At 51.1% G+C, this 27,188-nt stretch overlaps 1 protein-coding gene across 1 annotated transcript in view; it reads left to right on the top strand.

Annotated features, from left to right (window-relative positions):
- LOC137302469 (V-set domain-containing T-cell activation inhibitor 1-like) overlaps positions 1-27,188 on the top strand; it is a 45,606-nt gene that overhangs the window by 4,963 nt on the left and 13,455 nt on the right. Inside the window, exon 2 of the mRNA XM_067972157.1 lies at positions 7,683-7,768. Within this exon, the coding sequence (XP_067828258.1) occupies positions 7,705-7,768 (64 nt within the window). The 5' untranslated portion in view covers positions 7,683-7,704. The remainder of the gene's footprint in view (positions 1-7,682; positions 7,769-27,188) is intronic.

Genomic DNA, 27,188 nt, shown 5'->3' with positions numbered 1-27,188 from the left:
ATAGAGAGAAACTATTTCCTCTGGTGGGGAGAGTCCAGAACAAGGGGGCATGACCTTCAAATTAGAGCCAGGCCGTTCAGGGGTGATGTCAGGAAGCACTTCGTCACACAAAGGGGAGTGGAAATCTGGAACTCTCTCCCCCGAAAAGCTGTTGAGGCTGGGGGTCAATTGAAAATTTCAAAACTGAGATTGAGAGATTTTTGTTCGGTGAGGGTATTAAGGGAAATTAAACCAAGGCGGGTAAATGGAGTTAAGTTACAGATCAGCCATGATCTCATTGAATGGCGGAACAGGCTTGAGGGGCTGAATGGCCTCCTCCTGTTCATATGTTGTCATGTTCCAATGTAGATCTCCCTCCACTCCTCAATCCCTCCACACTGTCCCATCAAACACTCCCAGGGCAGGTACAGCACGGGTTAGATACAGAGTAAAGCTCCCTCTACACTGTCCCATCAAACACTCCCAGGGCGGGTACAGCACGGGTTAGATACAGAGTAAAGCTCCCTCTACACTGTCCCATCAAACACTCCCAGGGCAGGTACAGCACGGGTTAGATACAGAGTAAAGCTCCCTCTACACTGTCCCATCAAACACTCCCAGGGCGGGTACAGCACGGGTTAGATACAGAGTAAAGCTCCCTCTACACTGTCCCATCAAACACTCCCAGGGCAGGTACAGCACGGGTTAGATACAGAGTAAAGCTCCCTCTACACTGTCCCATCAAACACTCCCAGGGCGGGTACAGCACGGGTTAGATACAGAGTAAAGCTCCCTCTACACTGTCCCATCAAACACTCCCAGGGCGGGTACAGCACGGGTTAGATACAGAGTAAAGCTCCCTCTACACTGTCCCATCAAACACTCCCAGGGCGGGTACAGCACGGGTTAGATACAGAGTAAAGCTCCCTCTACACTGTCCCATCAAACACTCCCAGGGCAGGTACAGGGTTAGATACAGAGTAAAGCTCCCTCTACACTGTCCCATCAAACACTCCCAGGGCAGGTACAGCACGGGTTAGACACAGAGTAAAGCTCCCTCTACACTGTCCCATCAAACATTCCCAGGGCAGGTACAGCACGGGTTAGATACAGAGTAAAGCTCCCTCTACACTGTCCCATCAAACACTCCCAGGGCAGGTACAGCACGGATTAGATACAGAGTAATGTTCCCCCTATTTAAAAAAACCCATCATAGTCGCCATTGTCCCCGGGTAAAAACCCAACTGGTTCACTCATGCCCTTCAGGGAAGGGAACCCGCCACCCAACATCGTCTGGCCTACACGTGACTCCAGTCCCATCACTTACCCATTCTGGGTTTACACGTGACTCCAGATCCAAACTCCATGTCGACTACGACCTTGTCTGTTCTGGAGTGTGGCTCCAATCCTATCCCTACCCCACCTGGCCTACACGTCACTCCAGTCCCACCCCTACCTGCTCTGGACCTACACGTGACTCCAGTCCCATCAGAACCATGTCTGGGCCTACACATGACTCCAGTCCCACCCCAAACCGTTCTGGGCCTACACGTGACTCCAGTCCCATCAGAACCATGTCTGGGCCTACACGTGACTCCAGTCCCACCTCTAACTGGTTTGGGCCTACATGTGACTCCAGTCCCCACCTCTACCCAGTCTGGGCCTACATGTGACTCCAGTCCCCACCTCTACCCAGTCTGGGCCTACATGTGACTCCAGTCCCCACCTCTACCCAGTCTGGGCCTACATGTGACTCCAGTCCCACCTCTACCCAGTCTGGGCCTACATGTGACTCCAGTCCCCATCTCTACCCAGTCTGGGCCTACATGTGACTCCAGTCCCCACCTCTACCCAGTCTGGGCCTACATGTGACTCCAGTCCCCATCTCTACCCAGTCTGGGCCTACATGTGACTCCAGTCCCCATCTCTACCCAGTCTGGGCCTACATGTGACTCCAGTCCCCACCTCTACCCAGTCTGGGCCTACATGTGACTCCAGTCCCCATCTCTCCCCAGTCTGGGCCTACATGTGACTCCAGTCCCCACCTCTACCCAGTCTGGGCCTACATGTGACTCCAGTCCCCACCTCTACCCAGTCTGGGCCTACATGTGACTCCAGTCCCCACCTCTACCCAGTCTGGGCCTACATGTGACTCCAGTCCCCATCTCTCCCCAGTCTGGGCCTACATGTGACTCCAGTCCCCACCTCTACCCAGTCTGGGCCTACATGTGACTCCAGTCCCCACCTCTACCCAGTCTGGTCCTACATGTGACTCCAGTCCCACCCCTACCCACTCTGGGCCTACACCAGGGTTCCCAACCCTCCCGGAATGACCGGCAGTTTCCCAGATTTGAGGGTCTCCTCCCCCGGGCGCTGCCTCCAGCAGCCCAGGAAATCCATGATTTAAACTTCTTGCCACCTGCGCTCCGTGATGTCATTGGCTGCCATTAGCAAAGCCTTTGGCTCAGTGACGTCACCCACAGAGAGTCACGACCTCGTGGAGTCCAATCGGGAATCGGAGGTGTAGTCATTTGGAGGGGGGGGGGTGGGGGGCTCAGCAATCGGGGGGCTCTGAAATAGAGGGAGCTCTGAAATAGGGGGGGGCTCTGAAATAGTGGGGGGACTCTGAAATAGGGGGGGCTCATAATGGGGGGGACTCTGAAATAGGGGGCACTGAAATAGGGGGGGCTCTGAAATAGGGGGGACTCTGAAATAGGGGGGGACTCTGAAATAGGGGGGGCTCGTAATGGGGGGGACTCTGAAATAGGGGGCACTGAAATAGGGGGGGCTCTGAAATAGGGGGGACTCTGAAATAGGGGGGGACTCTGAAATAGGGGGGGCTCGTAATGGGGGGGACTCTGAAATAGGGGGCACTGAAATAGGGGGGGCTCTGAAATAGGGGGCACTGAAATAGGGGGGGACTCTGAAATAGGGGGGGGCACTGAAATAGGGAGGACTCTGAAATAGGGGGGCTCTGAAATAGGGGGGGACTCTCAAATAGGGGGCACTGAAATAGGGGGGGCTCTGAAATAGGGGGGGACTCTCAAATAGGGGACACTGAAATAGGGAGGACTCTCAAATAGGGGGGAACTCTGAAATAGGGGGGGCTCTGAAATAGGGGGGACTGAAATAGGGGGGCTTCTGAAATCGGGGGGAGCCGGGAGCAGCCGCAGCAGTAACGTGGTGAGTGGGAGCAGCAGTGAGAGGGGAGGAGCAGCCAGTAAAGGGGACCTCACTGTGGGTAACTGGGGAACGATTATTTCCACTGGTGGACGAATGGGGACCTGGAGAAACGGAAACCAAGGAGTCTCACTGGAGGAAACAAGGGGGAAGGGAGGAGGAACGTCCTTGAACTGAGGGCTATTGGACCGTGGGGTGCTTCACCACATGTAGCTATTGAGGTAGAGGCTAAAACTTCAATTCAAAGGCAATGGGATATTTGAGGCCAAAAAGACCTCCTCCTGGTCTGTAATTTCTATCATTCTATGAAAACTCTTCTTTATTGAGTCCGAGCTCAGGGAGTGGTTTAGAAATGTTGGCCCTGAGCTGAGTTTAGGACGATGTGCCCTGTGAGAAGTGCCCCAAACACTGAGCCCATTGTCCTTTGTGCGATCGCTGGGTTTGGTTCAGGTCAGTCTGTACCGGACGGTCTGTGATGTGTGAAATCCAAGTACAGATCGGCTCTGACTGAGGCTCCCAGTTTAGAGCTGTCACCTTCACACATGGAGTCCAAGGAGATAGGGGGAGAGATGGGGCTTATTAAAAGTGGCATTGACTGGGGACTCTGACCGCACCTTGTGCAGTGCAGGGGGATTGTGCCTATTGTTTCAGAGTAAATATCAGCTGGTTATAGGATTACTACTAGTTACAGATGGACATCGGGGCACACACACACTCTCACACACACACACACACTCTCACACACACACACACACACACACACACTCTCTCACACACACACACACACACACACACACTCTCACACACACTCTCACACACACACTCTCACACACACACACACACACTCTCACACACACACACACACACACACACTCTCTCACACACACACACACACACACACACTCTCACACACACTCTCACACACACACTCTCACACACACACACACTCACACACACACACACACACACTCTCACACACACACACATTCATATACACTTTTACTCATATCACTCAAGAAGCTCGACACCATCCAGGACAAAGCAGCCCACTTGATTGGCACCCCATCCACCTAAACATTCACTCCCTTCACCACTGGCGCACAGTGGCTGCAGTGTGTACCATCCACAGGATGCACTGCAGCAACTCGCCAAGGCTTCTTCGACAGCACCTCCCAAACCCGCGACCTCTACCACCTAGAAGGACAAGAGCAGCAGGCACATGGGAACAACACCACCTGCACGTTCCCCTCCAAGTCACACACCATCCCGACTTGGAAATATATCGGCCGTTCCTTCATCGTAGCTGGGTCAAAATCCTGGAACTCCCTTCCTAACAGCACTGCGGGAGAACCTTCACCACACGGACTGCAGTGGTTCAAGAAGGCGGCTCACCACCACCTTCTCAAGGGTAATTAGGGATGGGCAATAAATGCCGGCCTCGCCAGCGATGCCCACATCCCATGAACGAATAAAAAAAAATTCACATACACGCACATAAACACACACTCACACACACACACACAAGCACACACACTTTCACATACACACACACGCATTCACATACACACAAGCACATGCATATATACACTCACACATTCATATACATGTGCGTGTGTGTATCTTGATAATACAAGAGGGAACCAGGCTGAATATAGATAGTACAGATAGGAAGTGAAAAAGGAAATAAGATGTGCAAAGAGAGAGTATGAGAATAGACTGGCGGCCAACATAAAAGGGAATCCAAAAGTCTTCTACAGGCATGTAAACAGTAAACGGGTAGTAAGAGGAGAGGTGGGGATGATTAGGGACCAAAGAGGAGATCTACTCATGGAGGCAGAGGGCATGGCTGAGGTACTAAATGAGTACTTTGCATCTGTCTTTACCGAGGAAGAAGAGGCTGCCAAAATCACAGTAAAAGGGGAGGTGGTTGAGATACTGGATGGGGTGAAAATTGATAAAGAGTAGGTACTAGAAAGGCTAGCTAAGCTTAAAGTAGATAAGTCACCAGGTCCGGATGGGATGCATCCTAGGTTGCTGAGGGAAGTAAGGGTGGAAATTGCAGAGGTCCTGGCCATAATCTTCCAAACATCCGTAGATACGGGGGTGGTGCCAGAGGAACCGGTGAATTGCAATTGTTACACCCTTGTTCAAAAAAGGGTGTACGGATAAACCCAGCAACTACAGGCCAGTCAGTTTAACCTCGGTGGTGGGGAAGCTTTTAGAAACGATAATCCGGGACAGAATTAATAGTCACTTGGACAAGTGTGGATTGATCAGGGAAAGCCAGCACGGATTTATTGAAGGCAAATTGTGTTTAACTAACTTGATTGAGTTTTTTGATGAGGTAACAGAGAGTGGTGATGAGGGTAAAGCAGTTGATGGTGTTGATAAAGTGCCACATAATAGGCTTGTCAGCAAAATTGAAGCCCATGGAATAAAAGGGGCAATGACAGCATGGATACAGAATTGGTTAAGTGACAGGAAACAGGGAGTCGTGGTGAACGGTTGTTTTTCGGACTGGAGGGAGGTGTACAGTGGTGTTCCCCAGGGGTCGGTACTAGGACCATTGCTTTTGTTGATATATATTAATGACTTGGACTTGGGTGTACAGGGCACAATTTCAAAATTTGCAGATGACACAAAACTTGGAAGTTTAGTAAACAGTGAGGAGGATAGTGATAGACTTCAAGAGGATATAGACAGGCTGGTGGAATGGGCGGACACGTGGCAGATGAAATTTAAGGCAGAGAAGTGCGAAGTGATACATTTTGGCAGCAAGGAGAGGCAATATAAACTAAATAGTACAATTCTAAAGGGGGTGCAGAAACAGAGTTTATGGGGGTATATGCGCACAAATCTTGAATGGTGGCAGAACAGGTTGAGAAACTGGTTAAAAAAGCATATGGGATCCTGGGCTTTATAAATAGAGGAATAGAATACAAAAGCAAGGAAGTTATGATGAACCTTTATAAAACACTGGTTCGACCACAGCTGGAGTATTGTGTCCAATTCTGGGCACCGCACTTTAGGAAGGATGTCAAGGCCTTGGAGAGGGTGCAGAGGAGATTTACTAGAATGGTTCCAGGGATGAGGGACTTCAGTTCTGCGGAGAGACTGGAGAAGCTGGGGTTGTTCTCCTTAGAGCAGAGAAGGTTGAGAGGAGATTTGACAGAGGTGTTCAAAATCATGACGGGTTTCGAGAAAGTAAATAAAGAGAAACTGTTCCCATTGGCGGAAGGGTCAAGAACGAAAGGACACAGATTTGAGGTGATTGGCAAAAGAACCAAAGGTGACACGAGGAAAAACATTTTTACGCAGCGAGCGGTTATGATCTGGAATGCACTGCCTGAAAGGGCGGTGGAGGAAGATCCAATCGTGGCTTTCAAAAAGGATAAATACTTGAAGGGAAAAAGTTTGCAGGGCTAGGGGGAAAGAGCGGGGGGAATGGGACTAACTGGATTGCTCTTAGAAAGAGCCGGCATGGACTCGATGGGCCAAATGGCCTCCTTCTGTGCTGTGACCATTCCATGATTCTGCACATATGCAAACACACACACGTACAAACACACACACACACACACACACAAAAGTGCTCAGCCCGTGCTCTAGATGGCTCTGTACTTTTTTATGCACTTTGGCAGGAAAAATCAGAGAGCAAGTTATTATCTTAATGGCGAGAAACTGGAAAGTACTGCAGTACAAAGGGATCTGGGGGTCCTGGTGCAAGAAAATCAAAAAGTTAGTATGCAGGTGCAGCAGGTGATCAAGAAGGCCAACGGAATGTTGGCTTTTATTGCTGGGGGGATAGAATATAAAAACAGGGAGGTATTGCTGCAGTTATATAAGGTATTGGTGAGACCGCACCTGCAATACTGCATACAGTTTTGGTCTCCATACTTAAGAAAAGACATACTTGCTCTCGAGGCAGTACAAAGAAGGTTCACTCGGTTAATCCCGGGGATGAGGGGGTGGACATATGAGGAGAGGTTGAGTAGATTGGGACTCTACTCATTGGAGTTCAGAAGAATGAGAGGCGATCTTATTGAAACATATAAGATTGTGGAGCGGCTTGATCGGGTGGATGCGGTAAGGATGTTCCCAAGGATGGGTGAAACTAGAACTAGGGGGCATAATCTTAGAATAAGGGGCTGCTCTTTCAAAACTGAGATGAGGAGAAACTTCTTCACTCAGAGGGTAGTAGGTCTGTGGAATTTGCTGCTCCAGGAAGCTGTGGAAGCTACATCATTAAATAAATTTAAAACAGAAATAGACAGTTTCCTAGAAGTAAAGGGAATTAGGGGTTACGGGGAGCGGGCAGGAAATTGGACATGAATTTAGATTTGAGGTTAGGATCAGATCAGCCATGATCTTATTGAATGGCAAAGCAGGCTCGAGGGGCCGATTGGCCTACTCCTGCTCCTATTTCTTATGTTCTTATGTACTGGATTCAATGTCTACCAGGTGCAGCTGGTCCAAATGGCAATGGTTGAATCAAGTTCATGTTCCTTGTGTTTTTCCGACAGGTCCGTTGCTGAAGTTGGAACTATGGCTGTCGGGAGGGTCTTGTTGCTTGTGCTACTGATGATAGTCACTCTCACCTCGGCAAAGAGTAAGTGTTTCCATCAGATTTACACACTCCTTCGTCTGCGATCGCCTTCCTGAAGGTAGGGTTCCCAACCCTCCAGGATTGGCCTGAAGTCTCCAGAAATTGAAGCTTGATATCTGGTGCGAACAACACAGGGAGAGAAAAAGCATTGGGTCATTCAATGGGGGAAAAAAATGTTTTTCATTTTCTTTGCGCGCAAATTATAAAAATATTTGGAGATGGGGATAAAAGGCTGTTTGACTGACAGTCACGAGTCATCCAATTGGGTAATTGAAGGGTCTTTTCGCCTTCCAATTGGCTGTGGGTAGGCAGGACGCCAGGAGGAAGGATGTTTCGGGCAACCAACAGCGGGAGTCTCGGGGCAGTCGGAGGCAGGAGGTCACGTGATGAAACCTCCTGGAATACGGCCAACCAGAGTTGGCAACCCCTGCCTGAAGGTGCCAGCTGAACGACTGCCGAGCAGGCGCCAGCCTAGAGAGGGGGTGACTGCCAACGTGAACCCCAAAATAGCTGAAACAGGCCCAAATCAAATTGCCGAGACACTCTTAAAAAGGCCGAGATAAACCCCAAAAGAGCTTCCACACTGATGGCCCCCCCATTGCTATCTCTCCCACCACCTCTCTTGACCCCGCTGTGTTGTCAGACTGCTCGCCCGATATCCACTCACAATTTCCTCCTGTTAAATATTGGGAAGGCCGGATCCGTCGACTTCAGCCCCCGGCCATTAACTCCGTTCCCTTGCCACCGCTGCAGTCGGGAGGTGCCGTCTTTCGGATGAGACGTTAAACCGAGGCCCCCATCTGCCCTCTCAGGTGGACGTAAAAGATCCCACGGCCACTATTTCGAAGAAGAGCAGGGGGAGTTCTCCCCGGTGTCCTGGGCCGATATTTATCCCTCAACAAACATCACTAAGACGGATTATCTGGTCATTTATCTCATTGCTGTTTGTGGGATCTTGCTGTGCGTAAATTGGTTGCCACGTTTCCTACATCACAACAGTAACTACACTTCAAAAGTACTTCATTGGCTGTAAAGCGTTTTAGGACGTCCTGAGGTTGTGAAAGTCTTTCCTTTTTTACTTTTTCTTTTACTTTTCTATCCATCTCATGGAGCAACGTGTGTGAGCTCTCAGTAACCCTGAGTGTGAGTGTGTGAGAGCTGAGTGTGTGAGCTCTCAATAACCCTGAGTGTGAGTGTGTGAGAGCTGAGTGTGTGAGCTCTCAGTAACCCTGAGTGTGAGTGTGTGAGAGCTGAGTGTGTGAGCTCTCAGTAACCCTGAGTGTGAGTGTGTGAGAGCTGAGTGTGTGAGCTCTCAGTAACCCTGAGTGTGAGTGTGTGAGAGCTGAGTGTGTGAGCTCTCAGTAACCCTGAGTGTGAGTGTGTGAGAGCTAAGTGTGTGAGCTCTCAGTAACCCTGAGTGTGAGTGTGTGAGAGATGAGTGTGTGAGCTCTCAGTAACCCTCAGTACGAGTGTGTGAGAGCTGAGTGTGTGTACTCTCAGTAACCCTGAGTGTGAGTGTGTGAGAGCTCAGTGTGTGAGCTCTCAGTAACCCTGAGTACGAGTGTGAGTGAGCTGAGTGTGCGAGCTCTCAGTAACCCTGAGTGTGAGAGTGTGACCTCTCTGTAACCATGAGTGTGAGAGTGTGGGAGCTGAGTGTGTGAGCACTCAGTAATCCTGAGTGTGAGTGTTTGTGAGGTGAGTGTGTGAGCTCTCAGTAACCCTGAGTGTGAGTGTGTGTGAGCTGAGTGTGTAAGCTCTCAGTAACCCTGAGTGTGAGATGTTGTGAGCACTCAGTAACCCTGAGTGTGAGCGTGTGTGAGCTGAGTGTGTGAGCTCCCAGTAACCCTGAATGTGAGCTAAGTGTGTGAACTCTAAATAACCCTGAGTGTGAGTGTGAGGCAGCTGAGTGTGCGAGCGCTCAGTAACCCTGTATGTGTGTGCGTGAGCTGAGTGCGTGAGCTCTCAGTAACCCTGAGTGTGAGAATGTGTGAGCTCTCAGTAACCCAGAGTGTGAGTGTGAGTGAGCTGAGGGTGTGAGCTCTCAGTAACCCCGAGTGTGAGAATGTGTGAGCTCCCAGTAATCCTGAGTGTGAGTGTGTGGGAGCTGAGTGTGTGAGCACTCAGTAACCCTGAGTGTGAGTGTTTGTGAGCTGAGTGTGTGAGGACGCAGTAACCCTGAGTGTGAGTGTGTGGGAGATGAGTGTGTGAGCACTCAGTAACCCCGAGTATGAGTGTGTGTGAGCTGAGTGTGAGAGCTCTCAGTAACCCTGAGTGTGAGTGTGTGTGAGCTGAGTGTGTGAGGACACAGTAACCCTGAGTGTGAGTGTGTGTGAGCTGAGTGTGTGAGCACTCAGTAACCCTGAGTGTGAGTGTGTGTGAGCTGAGTGTGTGAGCTCTCAGTAACCCTGAGTATGAGTGTTTGTGAGCTGAGTGTGTCAGCTCACAGTAACCATGAGTGTGAGTGTTTGTGAGCTGAGTGTGTGAGCTCTCAGTAACCCTGAGTGTGAGTGTTTGTGAGCTGAGTGTGTGAGCTCTCAGTAACCCTGAGTGTGAGTGTGCGTGAGCTGAGTGTGTGAGCTCTCAGTAACACTGAGTATGAGTGTTTGTGAGCTGAGTGTGTCAGCTCACAGTAACCATGAGTGTGAGTGTTTGTGAGCTGAGTGTGTGAGCTCTCAGTAACCCTGAGTGTGAGTGTTTGTGAGCTGAGTGTGTGAGCTCTCAGTAACCCTGAGTGCGATTGTGTTGGAGCTGAGTGTGTGAGCTCTCAGTAACCCTGAGTGTGTGTGTGTGAGCTGAGTGTGTGAGCTCTCAGTAACCCTGAGTGTGAGTGTGTGTGAGCTGAGAGTGTGTGCTCCCAGTAACCCTGAATGTGAGCTGAGTGTGTGAGCTCTCAGTAACCCTGAGTGTGAGTGTGTGTGAGCTGAGAGTGTGAGCTCTCAGTAACCCTGAGTGTGAGTGTGTGTGAGCTGAGTGTATGTGCTCTCAGTCACCCTGAGTGTGAGTGAGCTGAGTGTGTGAGCTCTCAGTAACCCTGAGTGTGAGTGTTTGTGAGCTGAGTGTGTGAGCGCACAGTAACCCTGAGTGTGTGTGTGTGAGCTGAGTGTGTGAGCTCTCAGTAACCCTGAGTGTGAGTGTTTGTGAGCTGAGTGTGTGAGCTCTCAGTGACCCTGAATAGGAGTGTGAGTGAGCTGAGTGTGTGAGCTCTCAGTAACCCTGAGTGTGAGTGTGAGTGAGCTGAGTGTGCGAGCTCTCAGTAACCCTGAGTGTGAGTGTTTGTGAGCTGAGTGTGTGAGCGCACAGTAACCCTGAGTGTGAGTGTGTGTGAGCTGAGTGTGTAAGCTCTCAGTAACCCTGAGTGTGAGATGTTGTGAGCACTCAGTAACCCTGAGTGTGAGCGTGTGTGAGCTGAGTGTGTGAGCTCCCAGTAACCCTGAATGTGAGCTAAGTGTGTGAACTCTAAATAACCCTGAGTGTGAGTGTGAGGCAGCTGAGTGTGCGAGCGCTCAGTAACCCTGTATGTGTGTGCGTGAGCTGAGTGCGTGAGCTCTCAGTAACCCTGAGTGTGAGAATGTGTGAGCTCTCAGTAACCCAGAGTGTGAGTGTGAGTGAGCTGAGGGTGTGAGCTCTCAGTAACCCCGAGTGTGAGAATGTGTGAGCTCCCAGTAATCCTGAGTGTGAGTGTGTGGGAGCTGAGTGTGTGAGCACTCAGTAACCCTGAGTGTGAGTGTTTGTGAGCTGAGTGTGTGAGGACGCAGTAACCCTGAGTGTGAGTGTGTGGGAGATGAGTGTGTGAGCACTCAGTAACCCTGAGTATGAGTGTGTGTGAGCTGAGTGTGAGAGCTCTCAGTAACCCTGAGTGTGAGTGTGTGTGAGCTGAGTGTGTGAGGACACAGTAACCCTGAGTGTGAGTGTGTGTGAGCTGAGTGTGTGAGCACTCAGTAACCCTGAGTGTGAGTGTGTGTGAGCTGAGTGTGTGAGCTCTCAGTAACCCTGAGTATGAGTGTTTGTGAGCTGAGTGTGTCAGCTCACAGTAACCATGAGTGTGAGTGTTTGTGAGCTGAGTGTGTAAGCTCTCAGTAACCCTGAGTGTGAGTGTTTGTGAGCTGAGTGTGTGAGCTCTCAGTAACCCTGAGTGTGAGTGTGCGTGAGCTGAGTGTGTGAGCTCTCAGTAACCCTGAGTATGAGTGTTTGTGAGCTGAGTGTGTCAGCTCACAGTAACCATGAGTGTGAGTGTTTGTGAGCTGAGTGTGTGAGCTCTCAGTAACCCTGAGTGTGAGTGTTTGTGAGCTGAGTGTGTGAGCTCTCAGTAACCCTGAGTGCGATTGTGTTGGAGCTGAGTGTGTGAGCTCTCAGTAACCCTGAGTGTGTGTGTGTGAGCTGAGTGTGTGAGCTCTCAGTAACCCTGAGTGTGAGTGTGTGTGAGCTGAGAGTGTGTGCTCCCAGTAACCCTGAATGTGAGCTGAGTGTGTGAGCTCTCAGTAACCCTGAGTGTGAGTGTGTGTGAGCTGAGAGTGTGAGCTCTCAGTAACCCTGAGTGTGAGTGTGTGTGAGCTGAGTGTATGTGCTCTCAGTCACCCTGAGTGTGAGTGAGCTGAGTGTGTGAGCTCTCAGTAACCCTGAGTGTGAGTGTTTGTGAGCTGAGTGTGTGAGCGCACAGTAACCCTGAGTGTGTGTGTGTGAGCTGAGTGTGTGAGCTCTCAGTAACCCTGAGTGTGAGTGTTTGTGAGCTGAGTGTGTGAGCTCTCAGTGACCCTGAATAGGAGTGTGAGTGAGCTGAGTGTGTGAGCTCTCAGTAACCCCGAGTGTGAGTGTGAGTGAGCTGAGTGTGCGAGATCTCAGTAACCCTGAGTGTGAGAGTGTGACCTCTCTGTAACCATGAGTGTGAGAGTGTGGGAGCTGAGTGTGTGAGCACTCAGTAATCCTGAGTGTGAGTGTTTGTGAGCTGAGTGTGTGAGCGCACAGTAACCCTGAGTGTGAGTGTGTGTGAGCTGAGTGTGTAAGCTCTCAGTAACCCTGAGTGTGAGATGTTGTGAGCACTCAGTAACCCTGAGTGTGAGCGTGTGTGAGCTGAGTGTGTGAGCTCCCAGTAACCCTGAATGTGAGCTAAGTGTGTGAACTCTAAATAACCCTGAGTGTGAGTGTGAGGCAGCTGAGTGTGCGAGCGCTCAGTAACCCTGTATGTGTGTGCGTGAGCTGAGTGCGTGAGCTCTCAGTAACCCTGAGTGTGAGAATGTGTGAGCTCTCAGTAACCCAGAGTGTGAGTGTGAGTGAGCTGAGGGTGTGAGCTCTCAGTAACCCCGAGTGTGAGAGTGTGTGAGCTCCCAGTAATCCTGAGTGTGAGTGTGTGGGAGCTGAGTGTGTGAGCACTCAGTAACCCTGAGTGTGAGTGTTTGTGAGCTGAGTGTGTGAGGACGCAGTAACCCTGAGTGTGAGTGTGTGGGAGATGAGTGTGTGAGCACTCAGTAACCCTGAGTATGAGTGTGTGTGAGCTGAGTGTGAGAGCTCTCAGTAACCCTGAGTGTGAGTGTGTGTGAGCTGAGTGTGTGAGGACGCAGTAACCCTGAGTGTGAGTGTGTGTGAGCTGAGTGTGTGAGCACTCAGTAACCCTGAGTGTGAGTGTGTGTGAGCTGAGTGTGTGAGCTCTCAGTAACCCTGAGTATGAGTGTTTGTGAGCTGAGTGTGTCAGCTCACAGTAACCATGAGTGTGAGTGTTTGTGAGCTGAGTGTGTGAGCTCTCAGTAACCCTGAGTGTGAGTGTTTGTGAGCTGAGTGTGTGAGCTCTCAGTAGCCCTGAGTGCGATTGTGTGGGAGCTGAGTGTGTGAGCTCTCAGTAACCCTGAGTGTGAGTGTGTGTGAGCTGAGTGTGTGAGCTCTCAGTAACCCTGAGTATGAGTGTTTGTGAGCTGAGTGTGTCAGCTCACAGTAACCATAAGTGTGAGTGTTTGTGAGCTGAGTGTGTGAGCTCTCAGTAACCCTGAGTGTGAGTGTTTGTGAGCTGAGTGTGTGAGCTCTCAGTAACCCTGAGTGCGATTGTGTGGGAGCTGAGTGTGTGAGCTCTCAGTAACCCTGAGTGTGTGTGTGTGAGCTGAGTGTGTGAGCTCTCAGTAACCCTGAGTGTGAGTGTGTGTGAGCTGAGAGTGTGTGCTCCCAGTAACCCTGAGTGTGAGAGTGTGACCTCTCTGCAACCATGAGTGTGAGAGTGTGGGAGCTGAGTGTGTGAGCACTCAGTAATCCTGAGTGTGAGTGTTTGTGAGGTGAGTGTGTGAGCTCTCAGTAACCCTGAGTGTGAGTGTGTGTGAGCTGAGTGTGTAAGCTCTCAGTAACCCTGAGTGTGAGATGTTGTGAGCACTCAGTAACCCTGAGTGTGAGCGTGTGTGAGCTGAGTGTGTGAGCTCCCAGTAACCCTGAATGTGAGCTAAGTGTGTGAACTCTAAATAACCCTGAGTGTGAGTGTGAGGCAGCTGAGTGTGCGAGCGCTCAGTAACCCTGTATGTGTGTGCGTGAGCTGAGTGCGTGAGCTCTCAGTAACCCTGAGTGTGAGAATGTGTGAGCTCTCAGTAACCCAGAGTGTGAGTGTGAGTGAGCTGAGGGTGTGAGCTCTCAGTAACCCCGAGTGTGAGAGTGTGTGAGCTCCCAGTAATCCTGAGTGTGAGTGTGTGGGAGCTGAGTGTGTGAGCACTCAGTAACCCTGAGTGTGAGTGTTTGTGAGCTGAGTGTGTGAGGACGCAGTAACCCTGAGTGTGAGTGTGTGGGAGATGAGTGTGTGAGCACTCAGTAACCCTGAGTATGAGTGTGTGTGAGCTGAGTGTGAGAGCTCTCAGTAACCCTGAGTGTGAGTGTGTGTGAGCTGAGTGTGTGAGGACACAGTAACCCTGAGTGTGAGTGTGTGTGAGCTGAGTGTGTGAGCACTCAGTAACCCTGAGTGTGAGTGTGTGTGAGCTGAGTGTGTGAGCTCTCAGTAACCCTGAGTATGAGTGTTTGTGAGCTGAGTGTGTCAGCTCACAGTAACCATGAGTGTGAGTGTTTGTGAGCTGAGTGTGTGAGCTCTCAGTAACCCTGAGTGTGAGTGTTTGTGAGCTGAGTGTGTGAGCTCTCAGTAACCCTGAGTGCGATTGTGTGGGAGCTGAGTGTGTGAGCTCTCAGTAACCCTGAGTGTGTGTGTGTGAGCTGAGTGTGTGAGCTCTCAGTAACCCTGAGTGTGAGTGTGTGTGAGCTGAGAGTGTGTGCTCCCAGTAACCCTGAATGTGAGCTGAGTGTGTGAGCTCTCAGTAACCCTGAGTGTGAGTGTGTGTGAGCTGAGAGTGTGAGCTCTCAGTAACCCTGAGTGTGAGTGTGTGTGAGCTGAGTGTATGTGCTCTCAGTCACCCTGAGTGTGAGTGAGCTGAGTGTGTGAGCTCTCAGTAACCCTGAGTTAGAGTGTTTGTGAGCTGAGTGTGTGAGCGCACAGTAACCCTGAGTGTGTGTGTGTGAGCTGAGTGTGTGAGCTCTCAGTAACCCTGAGTGTGAGTGTTTGTGAGCTGAGTGTGTGAGCTCTCAGTAACCCTGAGTGCGATTGTGTTGGAGCTGAGTGTGTGAGCTCTCAGTAACCCTGAGTGTGTGTGTGTGAGCTGAGTGTGTGAGCTCTCAGTAACCCTGAGTGTGAGTGTGTGTGAGCTGAGAGTGTGTGCTCCCAGTAACCCTGAATGTGAGCTGAGTGTGTGAGCTCTCAGTAACCCTGAGTGTGAGTGTGTGTGAGCTGAGAGTGTGAGCTCTCAGTAACCCTGAGTGTGAGTGTGTGTGAGCTGAGTGTATGTGCTCTCAGTCACCCTGAGTGTGAGTGAGCTGAGTGTGTGAGCTCTCAGTAACCCTGAGTGTGAGTGTTTGTGAGCTGAGTGTGTGAGCGCACAGTAACCCTGAGTGTGTGTGTGTGAGCTGAGTGTGTGAGCTCTCAGTAACCCTGAGTGTGAGTGTTTGTGAGCTGAGTGTGTGAGCTCTCAGTGACCCTGAATAGGAGTGTGAGTGAGCTGAGTGTGTGAGCTCTCAGTAACCCCGAGTGTGAGTGTGAGTGAGCTGAGTGTGCGAGATCTCAGTAACCCTGAGTGTGAGAGTGTGACCTCTCTGTAACCATGAGTGTGAGAGTGTGGGAGCTGAGTGTGTGAGCACTCAGTAATCCTGAGTGTGAGTGTTTGTGAGCTGAGTGTGTGAGCGCACAGTAACCCTGAGTGTGAGTGTGTGTGAGCTGAGTGTGTAAGCTCTCAGTAACCCTGAGTGTGAGATGTTGTGAGCACTCAGTAACCCTGAGTGTGAGCGTGTGTGAGCTGAGTGTGTGAGCTCCCAGTAACCCTGAATGTGAGCTAAGTGTGTGAACTCTAAATAACCCTGAGTGTGAGTGTGAGGCAGCTGAGTGTGCGAGCGCTCAGTAACCCTGTATGTGTGTGCGTGAGCTGAGTGCGTGAGCTCTCAGTAACCCTGAGTGTGAGAATGTGTGAGCTCTCAGTAACCCAGAGTGTGAGTGTGAGTGAGCTGAGGGTGTGAGCTCTCAGTAACCCCGAGTGTGAGAGTGTGTGAGCTCCCAGTAATCCTGAGTGTGAGTGTGTGGGAGCTGAGTGTGTGAGCACTCAGTAACCCTGAGTGTGAGTGTTTGTGAGCTGAGTGTGTGAGGACGCAGTAACCCTGAGTGTGAGTGTGTGGGAGATGAGTGTGTGAGCACTCAGTAACCCTGAGTATGAGTGTGTGTGAGCTGAGTGTGAGAGCTCTCAGTAACCCTGAGTGTGAGTGTGTGTGAGCTGAGTGTGTGAGGACGCAGTAACCCTGAGTGTGAGTGTGTGTGAGCTGAGTGTGTGAGCACTCAGTAACCCTGAGTGTGAGTGTGTGTGAGCTGAGTGTGTGAGCTCTCAGTAACCCTGAGTATGAGTGTTTGTGAGCTGAGTGTGTCAGCTCACAGTAACCATGAGTGTGAGTGTTTGTGAGCTGAGTGTGTGAGCTCTCAGTAACCCTGAGTGTGAGTGTTTGTGAGCTGAGTGTGTGAGCTCTCAGTAGCCCTGAGTGCGATTGTGTGGGAGCTGAGTGTGTGAGCTCTCAGTAACCCTGAGTGTGAGTGTGTGTGAGCTGAGTGTGTGAGCTCTCAGTAACCCTGAGTATGAGTGTTTGTGAGCTGAGTGTGTCAGCTCACAGTAACCATAAGTGTGAGTGTTTGTGAGCTGAGTGTGTGAGCTCTCAGTAACCCTGAGTGTGAGTGTTTGTGAGCTGAGTGTGTGAGCTCTCAGTAACCCTGAGTGCGATTGTGTGGGAGCTGAGTGTGTGAGCTCTCAGTAACCCTGAGTGTGTGTGTGTGAGCTGAGTGTGTGAGCTCTCAGTAACCCTGAGTGTGAGTGTGTGTGAGCTGAGAGTGTGTGCTCCCAGTAACCCTGAGTGTGAGAGTGTGACCTCTCTGCAACCATGAGTGTGAGAGTGTGGGAGCTGAGTGTGTGAGCACTCAGTAATCCTGAGTGTGAGTGTTTGTGAGGTGAGTGTGTGAGCTCTCAGTAACCCTGAGTGTGAGTGTGTGTGAGCTGAGTGTGTAAGCTCTCAGTAACCCTGAGTGTGAGATGTTGTGAGCACTCAGTAACCCTGAGTGTGAGCGTGTGTGAGCTGAGTGTGTGAGCTCCCAGTAACCCTGAATGTGAGCTAAGTGTGTGAACTCTAAATAACCCTGAGTGTGAGTGTGAGGCAGCTGAGTGTGCGAGCGCTCAGTAACCCTGTATGTGTGTGCGTGAGCTGAGTGCGTGAGCTCTCAGTAACCCTGAGTGTGAGAATGTGTGAGCTCTCAGTAACCCAGAGTGTGAGTGTGAGTGAGCTGAGGGTGTGAGCTCTCAGTAACCCCGAGTGTGAGAGTGTGTGAGCTCCCAGTAATCCTGAGTGTGAGTGTGTGGGAGCTGAGTGTGTGAGCACTCAGTAACCCTGAGTGTGAGTGTTTGTGAGCTGAGTGTGTGAGGACGCAGTAACCCTGAGTGTGAGTGTGTGGGAGATGAGTGTGTGAGCACTCAGTAACCCTGAGTATGAGTGTGTGTGAGCTGAGTGTGAGAGCTCTCAGTAACCCTGAGTGTGAGTGTGTGTGAGCTGAGTGTGTGAGGACACAGTAACCCTGAGTGTGAGTGTGTGTGAGCTGAGTGTGTGAGCACTCAGTAACCCTGAGTGTGAGTGTGTGTGAGCTGAGTGTGTGAGCTCTCAGTAACCCTGAGTATGAGTGTTTGTGAGCTGAGTGTGTCAGCTCACAGTAACCATGAGTGTGAGTGTTTGTGAGCTGAGTGTGTGAGCTCTCAGTAACCCTGAGTGTGAGTGTTTGTGAGCTGAGTGTGTGAGCTCTCAGTAACCCTGAGTGCGATTGTGTGGGAGCTGAGTGTGTGAGCTCTCAGTAACCCTGAGTGTGTGTGTGTGAGCTGAGTGTGTGAGCTCTCAGTAACCCTGAGTGTGAGTGTGTGTGAGCTGAGAGTGTGTGCTCCCAGTAACCCTGAATGTGAGCTGAGTGTGTGAGCTCTCAGTAACCCTGAGTGTGAGTGTGTGTGAGCTGAGAGTGTGAGCTCTCAGTAACCCTGAGTGTGAGTGTGTGTGAGCTGAGTGTATGTGCTCTCAGTCACCCTGAGTGTGAGTGAGCTGAGTGTGTGAGCTCTCAGTAACCCTGAGTTAGAGTGTTTGTGAGCTGAGTGTGTGAGCGCACAGTAACCCTGAGTGTGTGTGTGTGAGCTGAGTGTGTGAGCTCTCAGTAACCCTGAGTGTGAGTGTTTGTGAGCTGAGTGTGTGAGCTCTCAGTGACCCTGAATAGGAGTGTGAGTGAGCTGAGTGTGTGAGCTCTCAGTAACCCTGAGTGTGAGTGTGAGTGAGCTGAGTGTGCGAGCTCTCAGTAACCCTGAGTGTGAGAGTGTGACCTCTCTGTAACCATGAGTGTGAGAGTGTGGGAGCTGAGTGTGTGAGCACTCAGTAATCCTGAGTGTGAGTGTTTGTGAGCTGAGTGTGTGAGCGCACAGTAACCCTGAGTGTGAGTGTGTGTGAGCTGAGTGTGTAAGCTCTCAGTAACCCTGAGTGTGAGATGTTGTGAGCACTCAGTAACCCTGAGTGTGAGCGTGTGTGAGCTGAGTGTGTGAGCTCCCAGTAACCCTGAATGTGAGCTAAGTGTGTGAACTCTAAATAACCCTGAGTGTGAGTGTGAGGCAGCTGAGTGTGCGAGCGCTCAGTAACCCTGTATGTGTGTGCGTGAGCTGAGTGCGTGAGCTCTCAGTAACCCTGAGTGTGAGAATGTGTGAGCTCTCAGTAACCCAGAGTGTGAGTGTGAGTGAGCTGAGGGTGTGAGCTCTCAGTAACCCCGAGTGTGAGAGTGTGTGAGCTCCCAGTAATCCTGAGTGTGAGTGTGTGGGAGCTGAGTGTGTGAGCACTCAGTAACCCTGAGTGTGAGTGTTTGTGAGCTGAGTGTGTGAGGACGCAGTAACCCTGAGTGTGAGTGTGTGGGAGATGAGTGTGTGAGCACTCAGTAACCCTGAGTATGAGTGTGTGTGAGCTGAGTGTGAGAGCTCTCAGTAACCCTGAGTGTGAGTGTGTGTGAGCTGAGTGTGTGAGGACGCAGTAACCCTGAGTGTGAGTGTGTGTGAGCTGAGTGTGTGAGCACTCAGTAACCCTGAGTGTGAGTGTGTGTGAGCTGAGTGTGTGAGCTCTCAGTAACCCTGAGTATGAGTGTTTGTGAGCTGAGTGTGTCAGCTCACAGTAACCATGAGTGTGAGTGTTTGTGAGCTGAGTGTGTGAGCTCTCAGTAACCCTGAGTGTGAGTGTTTGTGAGCTGAGTGTGTGAGCTCTCAGTAACCCTGAGTGCGATTGTGTGGGAGCTGAGTGTGTGAGCTCTCAGTAACCCTGAGTGTGTGTGTGTGAGCTGAGTGTGTGAGCTCTCAGTAACCCTGAGTGTGAGTGTGTGTGAGCTGAGAGTGTGTGCTCCCAGTAACCCTGAATGTGAGCTGAGTGTGTGAGCTCTCAGTAACCCTGAGTGTGAGTGTGTGTGAGCTGAGAGTGTGAGCTCTCAGTAACCCTGAGTGTGAGTGTGTGTGAGCTGAGTGTATGTGCTCTCAGTCACCCTGAGTGTGAGTGAGCTGAGTGTGTGAGCTCTCAGTAACCCTGAGTTAGAGTGTTTGTGAGCTGAGTGTGTGAGCGCACAGTAACCCTGAGTGTGTGTGTGTGAGCTGAGTGTGTGAGCTCTCAGTAACCCTGAGTGTGAGTGTTTGTGAGCTGAGTGTGTGAGCTCTCAGTGACCCTGAATAGGAGTGTGAGTGAGCTGAGTGTGTGAGCTCTCAGTAACCCTGAGTGTGAGTGTGAGTGAGCTGAGTGTGCGAGCTCTCAGTAACCCTGAGTGTGAGAGTGTGACCTCTCTGTAACCATGAGTGTGAGAGTGTGGGAGCTGAGTGTGTGAGCACTCAGTAATCCTGAGTGTGAGTGTTTGTGAGCTGAGTGTGTGAGCGCACAGTAACCCTGAGTGTGAGTGTGTGTGAGCTGAGTGTGTAAGCTCTCAGTAACCCTGAGTGTGAGATGTTGTGAGCACTCAGTAACCCTGAGTGTGAGCGTGTGTGAGCTGAGTGTGTGAGCTCCCAGTAACCCTGAATGTGAGCTAAGTGTGTGAACTCTAAATAACCCTGAGTGTGAGTGTGAGGCAGCTGAGTGTGCGAGCGCTCAGTAACCCTGTATGTGTGTGCGTGAGCTGAGTGCGTGAGCTCTCAGTAACCCTGAGTGTGAGAATGTGTGAGCTCTCAGTAACCCAGAGTGTGAGTGTGAGTGAGCTGAGGGTGTGAGCTCTCAGTAACCCCGAGTGTGAGAGTGTGTGAGCTCCCAGTAATCCTGAGTGTGAGTGTGTGGGAGCTGAGTGTGTGAGCACTCAGTAACCCTGAGTGTGAGTGTTTGTGAGCTGAGTGTGTGAGGACGCAGTAACCCTGAGTGTGAGTGTGTGGGAGATGAGTGTGTGAGCACTCAGTAACCCTGAGTATGAGTGTGTGTGAGCTGAGTGTGAGAGCTCTCAGTAACCCTGAGTGTGAGTGTGTGTGAGCTGAGTGTGTGAGGACGCAGTAACCCTGAGTGTGAGTGTGTGTGAGCTGAGTGTGTGAGCACTCAGTAACCCTGAGTGTGAGTGTGTGTGAGCTGAGTGTGTGAGCTCTCAGTAACCCTGAGTATGAGTGTTTGTGAGCTGAGTGTGTCAGCTCACAGTAACCATGAGTGTGAGTGTTTGTGAGCTGAGTGTGTGAGCTCTCAGTAACCCTGAGTGTGAGTGTTTGTGAGCTGAGTGTGTGAGCTCTCAGTAGCCCTGAGTGCGATTGTGTGGGAGCTGAGTGTGTGAGCTCTCAGTAACCCTGAGTGTGAGTGTGTGTGAGCTGAGTGTGTGAGCTCTCAGTAACCCTGAGTATGAGTGTTTGTGAGCTGAGTGTGTCAGCTCACAGTAACCATAAGTGTGAGTGTTTGTGAGCTGAGTGTGTGAGCTCTCAGTAACCCTGAGTGTGAGTGTTTGTGAGCTGAGTGTGTGAGCTCTCAGTAACCCTGAGTGCGATTGTGTGGGAGCTGAGTGTGTGAGCTCTCAGTAACCCTGAGTGTGTGTGTGTGAGCTGAGTGTGTGAGCTCTCAGTAACCCTGAGTGTGAGTGTGTGTGAGCTGAGAGTGTGTGCTCCCAGTAACCCTGAGTGTGAGAGTGTGACCTCTCTGTAACCATGAGTGTGAGAGTGTGGGAGCTGAGTGTGTGAGCACTCAGTAATCCTGAGTGTGAGTGTTTGTGAGGTGAGTGTGTGAGCTCTCAGTAACCCTGAGTGTGAGTGTGTGTGAGCTGAGTGTGTAAGCTCTCAGTAACCCTGAGTGTGAGATGTTGTGAGCACTCAGTAACCCTGAGTGTGAGCGTGTGTGAGCTGAGTGTGTGAGCTCCCAGTAACCCTGAATGTGAGCTAAGTGTGTGAACTCTAAATAACCCTGAGTGTGAGTGTGAGGCAGCTGAGTGTGCGAGCGCTCAGTAACCCTGTATGTGTGTGCGTGAGCTGAGTGCGTGAGCTCTCAGTAACCCTGAGTGTGAGAATGTGTGAGCTCTCAGTAACCCAGAGTGTGAGTGTGAGTGAGCTGAGGGTGTGAGCTCTCAGTAACCCCGAGTGTGAGAGTGTGTGAGCTCCCAGTAATCCTGAGTGTGAGTGTGTGGGAGCTGAGTGTGTGAGCACTCAGTAACCCTGAGTGTGAGTGTTTGTGAGCTGAGTGTGTGAGGACGCAATAACCCTGAGTGTGAGTGTGTGGGAGATGAGTGTGTGAGCACTCAGTAACCCTGAGTATGAGTGTGTGTGAGCTGAGTGTGAGAGCTCTCAGTAACCCTGAGTGTGAGTGTGTGTGAGCTGAGTGTGTGAGGACACAGTAACCCTGAGTGTGAGTGTGTGTGAGCTGAGTGTGTGAGCACTCAGTAACCCTGAGTGTGAGTGTGTGTGAGCTGAGTGTGTGAGCTCTCAGTAACCCTGAGTATGAGTGTTTGTGAGCTGAGTGTGTCAGCTCACAGTAACCATGAGTGTGAGTGTTTGTGAGCTGAGTGTGTGAGCTCTCAGTAACCCTGAGTGTGAGTGTTTGTGAGCTGAGTGTGTGAGCTCTCAGTAACCCTGAGTGTGAGTGTGCGTGAGCTGAGTGTGTGAGCTCTCAGTAACCCTGAGTATGAGTGTTTGTGAGCTGAGTGTGTCAGCTCACAGTAACCATGAGTGTGAGTGTTTGTGAGCTGAGTGTGTGAGCTCTCAGTAACCCTGAGTGTGAGTGTTTGTGAGCTGAGTGTGTGAGCTCTCAGTAACCCTGAGTGCGATTGTGTGGGAGCTGAGTGTGTGAGCTCTCAGTAACCCTGAGTGTGTGTGTGTGAGCTGAGTGTGTGAGCTCTCAGTAACCCTGAGTGTGAGTGTGTGTGAGCTGAGAGTGTGTGCTCCCAGTAACCCTGAATGTGAGCTGAGTGTGTGAGCTCTCAGTAACCCTGAGTGTGAGTGTGTGTGAGCTGAGAGTGTGAGCTCTCAGTAACCCTGAGTGTGAGTGTGTGTGAGCTGAGTGTATGTGCTCTCAGTCACCCTGAGTGTGAGTGAGCTGAGTGTGTGAGCTCTCAGTAACCCTGAGTGTGAGTGTTTGTGAGCTGAGTGTGTGAGCTCTCAGTGACCCTGAATAGGAGTGTGAGTGAGCTGAGTGTGTGAGCTCTCAGTAACCCTGAGTGTGAGTGTGAGTGAGCTGAGTGTGCGAGCTCTCAGTAACCCTGAGTGTGAGAGTGTGACCTCTCTGTAACCATGAGTGTGAGAGTGTGGGAGCTGAGTGTGTGAGCACTCAGTAATCCTGAGTGTGAGTGTTTGTGAGCTGAGTGTGTGAGCGCACAGTAACCCTGAGTGTGAGTGTGTGTGAGCTGAGTGTGTAAGCTCTCAGTAACCCTGAGTGTGAGATGTTGTGAGCACTCAGTAACCCTGAGTGTGAGCGTGTGTGAGCTGAGTGTGTGAGCTCCCAGTAACCCTGAATGTGAGCTAAGTGTGTGAACTCTAAATAACCCTGAGTGTGAGTGTGAGGCAGCTGAGTGTGCGAGCGCTCAGTAACACTGTATGTGTGTGCGTGAGCTGAGTGCGTGAGCTCTTAGTAACCCTGAGTGTGAGAATGTGTGAGCTCTCAGTAACCCAGAGTGTGAGTGTGAGTGAGCTGAGGGTGTGAGCTCTCAGTAACCCCGAGTGTGAGAGCGTGTGAGCTCCCAGTAATCCTGAGTGTGAGTGTGTGGGAGCTGAGTGTGTGAGCACTCAGTAACCCTGAGTGTGAGTGTTTGTGAGCTGAGTGTGTGAGGACGCAGTAACCCTGAGTGTGAGTGTGTGGGAGATGAGTGTGTGAGCACTCAGTAACCCTGAGTATGAGTGTGTGTGTGAGCTGAGTGTGAGAGCTCTCAGTAACCCTGAGTGTGAGTGTGTGTGAGCTGAGTGTGTGAGGACACAGTAACCCTGAGTGTGAGTGTGTGTGAGCTGAGTGTGTGAGCACTCAGTAACCCTGAGTGTGAGTGTGTGTGAGCTGAGTGTGTGAGCACTCAGTAACCCTGAGTGTGAGTGTGTGTGAGCTGAGTGTGTGAGCTCTCAGTAACCCTGAGTATGAGTGTTTGTGAGCTGAGTGTGTCAGCTCACAGTAACCATGAGTGTGAGTGTTTGTGAGCTGAGTGTGTGAGCTCTCAGTAACCCTGAGTGTGAGTGTTTGTGAGCTGAGTGTGTGAGCTCTCAGTAACCCTGAGTGTGAGTGTGCGTGAGCTGAGTGTGTGAGCTCTCAGTAACCCTGAGTATGAGTGTTTGTGAGCTGAGTGTGTCAGCTCACAGTAACCATGAGTGTGAGTGTTTGTGAGCTGAGTGTGTGAGCTCTCAGTAACCCTGAGTGTGAGTGTTTGTGAGCTGAGTGTGTGAGCTCTCAGTAACCCTGAGTGCGATTGTGTGGGAGCTGAGTGTGTGAGCTCTCAGTAACCCTGAGTGTGTGTGTGTGAGCTGAGTGTGTGAGCTCTCAGTAACCCTGAGTGTGAGTGTGTGTGAGCTGAGAGTGTGTGCTCCCAGTAACCCTGAATGTGAGCTGAGTGTGTGAGCTCTCAGTAACCCTGAGTGTGAGTGTGTGTGAGCTGAGAGTGTGAGCTCTCAGTAACCCTGAGTGTGAGTGTGTGTGAGCTGAGTGTATGTGCTCTCAGTCACCCTGAGTGTGAGTGAGCTGAGTGTGTGAGCTCTCAGTAACCCTGAGTGTGAGTGTTTGTGAGCTGAGTGTGTGAGCGCACAGTAACCCTGAGTGTGTGTGTGTGAGCTGAGTGTGTGAGCTCTCAGTAACCCTGAGTGTGAGTGTTTGTGAGCTGAGTGTGTGAGCTCTCAGTGACCCTGAATAGGAGTGTGAGTGAGCTGAGTGTGTGAGCTCTCAGTAACCCTGAGTGTGAGTGTGAGTGAGCTGAGTGTGCGAGCTCTCAGTAACCCTGAGTGTGAGAGTGTGACCTCTCTGTAACCATGAGTGTGAGAGTGTGGGAGCTGAGTGTGTGAGCACTCAGTAATCCTGAGTGTGAGTGTTTGTGAGGTGAGTGTGTGAGCTCTCAGTCACCCTGAGTGTGAGTGTGTGTGAGCTGAGTGTGTAAGCTCTCAGTAACCCTGAGTGTGAGATGTTGTGAGCACTCAGTAACCCTGAGTGTGAGCGTGTGTGAGCTGAGTGTGTGAGCTCCCAGTAACCCTGAATGTGAGCTAAGTGTGTGAACTCTAAATAACCCTGAGTGTGAGTGTGAGGCAGCTGAGTGTGCGAGCGCTCAGTAACCCTGTATGTGTGTGCGTGAGCTGAGTGCGTGAGCTCTCAGTAACCCTGAGTGTGAGAATGTGTGAGCTCTCAGTAACCCAGAGTGTGAGTGTGAGTGAGCTGAGGGTGTGAGCTCTCAGTAACCCCGAGTGTGAGAGTGTGTGAGCTCCCAGTAATCCTGAGTGTGAGTGTGTGGGAGCTGAGTGTGTGAGCACTCAGTAACCCTGAGTGTGAGTGTTTGTGAGCTGAGTGTGTGAGGACGCAGTAACCCTGAGTGTGAGTGTGTGGGAGATGAGTGTGTGAGCACTCAGTAACCCTGAGTATGAGTGTGTGTGAGCTGAGTGTGAGAGCTCTCAGTAACCCTGAGTGTGAGTGTGTGTGAGCTGAGTGTGTGAGGACGCAGTAACCCTGAGTGTGAGTGTGTGTGAGCTGAGTGTGTGAGCACTCAGTAACCCTGAGTGTGAGTGTGTGTGAGCTGAGTGTGTGAGCTCTCAGTAACCCTGAGTATGAGTGTTTGTGAGCTGAGTGTGTCAGCTCACAGTAACCATGAGTGTGAGTGTTTGTGAGCTGAGTGTGTGAGCTCTCAGTAACCCTGAGTGTGAGTGTTTGTGAGCTGAGTGTGTGAGCTCTCAGTAACCCTGAGTGCGATTGTGTGGGAGCTGAGTGTGTGAGCTCTCAGTAACCCTGAGTGTGAGTGTGTGTGAGCTGAGTGTGTGAGCTCTCAGTAACCCTGAGTATGAGTGTTTGTGAGCTGAGTGTGTCAGCTCACAGTAACCATAAGTGTGAGTGTTTGTGAGCTGAGTGTGTGAGCTCTCAGTCACCCTGAGTGTGAGTGTTTGTGAGCTGAGTGTGTGAGCTCTCAGTAACCCTGAGTGCGATTGTGTGGGAGCTGAGTGTGTGAGCTCTCAGTCACCCTGAGTGTGTGTGTGTGAGCTGAGTGTGTGAGCTCTCAGTAACCCTGAGTGTGAGTGTGTGTGAGCTGAGAGTGTGTGCTCCCAGTAACCCTGAATGTGAGCTGAGTGTGTGAGCTCTCAGTAACCCTGAGTGTGAGTGTGTGTGAGCTGAGAGTGTGAGCTCTCAGTAACCCCGAGTGTGAGTGTGTGTGAGCTGAGTGTATGTGCTCTCAGTCACCCTGAGTGTGAGTGAGCTGAGTGTGTGAGCTCTCAGTAACCCTGAGTGTGAGTGTTTGTGAGCTGAGTGTGTGAGCGCACAGTAACCCTGAGTGTGTGTTTGTGAGCTGAGTGTGTGAGCTCTCAGTAACCCTGAGTGTGAGTGTGAGTGAGCTGAGTGTGCGAGCTCTCAGTAACCCTGAGTGTGAGAGTGTGACCTCTCTGTAACCATGAGTGTGAGAGTGTGGGAGCTGAGTGTGTGAGCTCTCAGTAACCCTGAGTGTGAGTGTGTGTGAGCTGAGTGTGCGAGCTCTCAGTAACCCTGAGTGTGGGAGTGTGTGACCTCTCAGTAACCATGAGTGTGAGTGTGTGGGAGCCGCGTGTGTGAGCTCCCAGTAACCCTGAATGTGAGCTGTGTGTGTGAGCTCTCAGTAACCCAGATTGTGAGTGTGTGAGAGCTGAGTGTGTGAGCTCTCAGTAGCCCTGAGTGTGAGTATGTGAGCTCTCAGTAGCCCTGAGTGTGAGTGTGTGAGCTCTCAGTATCCCTGAGTGTTAGTGTGAGTGAGCTGAGTGTGTGAGCTCTCAGTAACCCAGATTGTGAGTGTGTATGAGCTGAGTGTGTGAGCTCTCAGTAGCCCTGAGTGTGAGTATGTGAGCTCTCAGTAGCCCTGAGTGTGAGTGTGTGAGCTCTCAGTATCCCTGAGTGTGAGTGTGAGTGAGCTGAGTGTGTGAGCTCCCAGTAACCCTGAATGTGAGCTGAGTGTGTGAGCTCTCAGTAACCCTGAGTGTGAGTGTGTGTGAGCTGAGTGTGTGCGCTCTCAGTAACCCTGAGTGTGAGTGTTTGTGAGCTGAGTGTGTGAGCTCTCAGTAACTCTGATTGTGAGCGTGTGTGAGCTGAGTGTGTGAGCTCTCAGTAACCCTAAGTGTGAAAGTGTGTGAGCTCTCAGTAACCCTGAATAGGAGTGTGAGTGAGCTGAGTGTGTGAGCTAACAATAACCCTGAGTGTGAGTGTGAGTGAGCTGAGTGTGCGAGCTCTCAGTAACCCTGATTGTGAGAGTGTGTGACCTCTC

This window comes from Heptranchias perlo, chromosome 35 (genome assembly GCF_035084215.1).
Source record: "Heptranchias perlo isolate sHepPer1 chromosome 35, sHepPer1.hap1, whole genome shotgun sequence".
Lineage (NCBI taxonomy): Eukaryota > Metazoa > Chordata > Chondrichthyes > Hexanchiformes > Hexanchidae > Heptranchias > Heptranchias perlo.
Note: the sequence above shows the minus strand (reverse complement) of the source record. Positions and strands in the feature narration are given on the sequence as shown.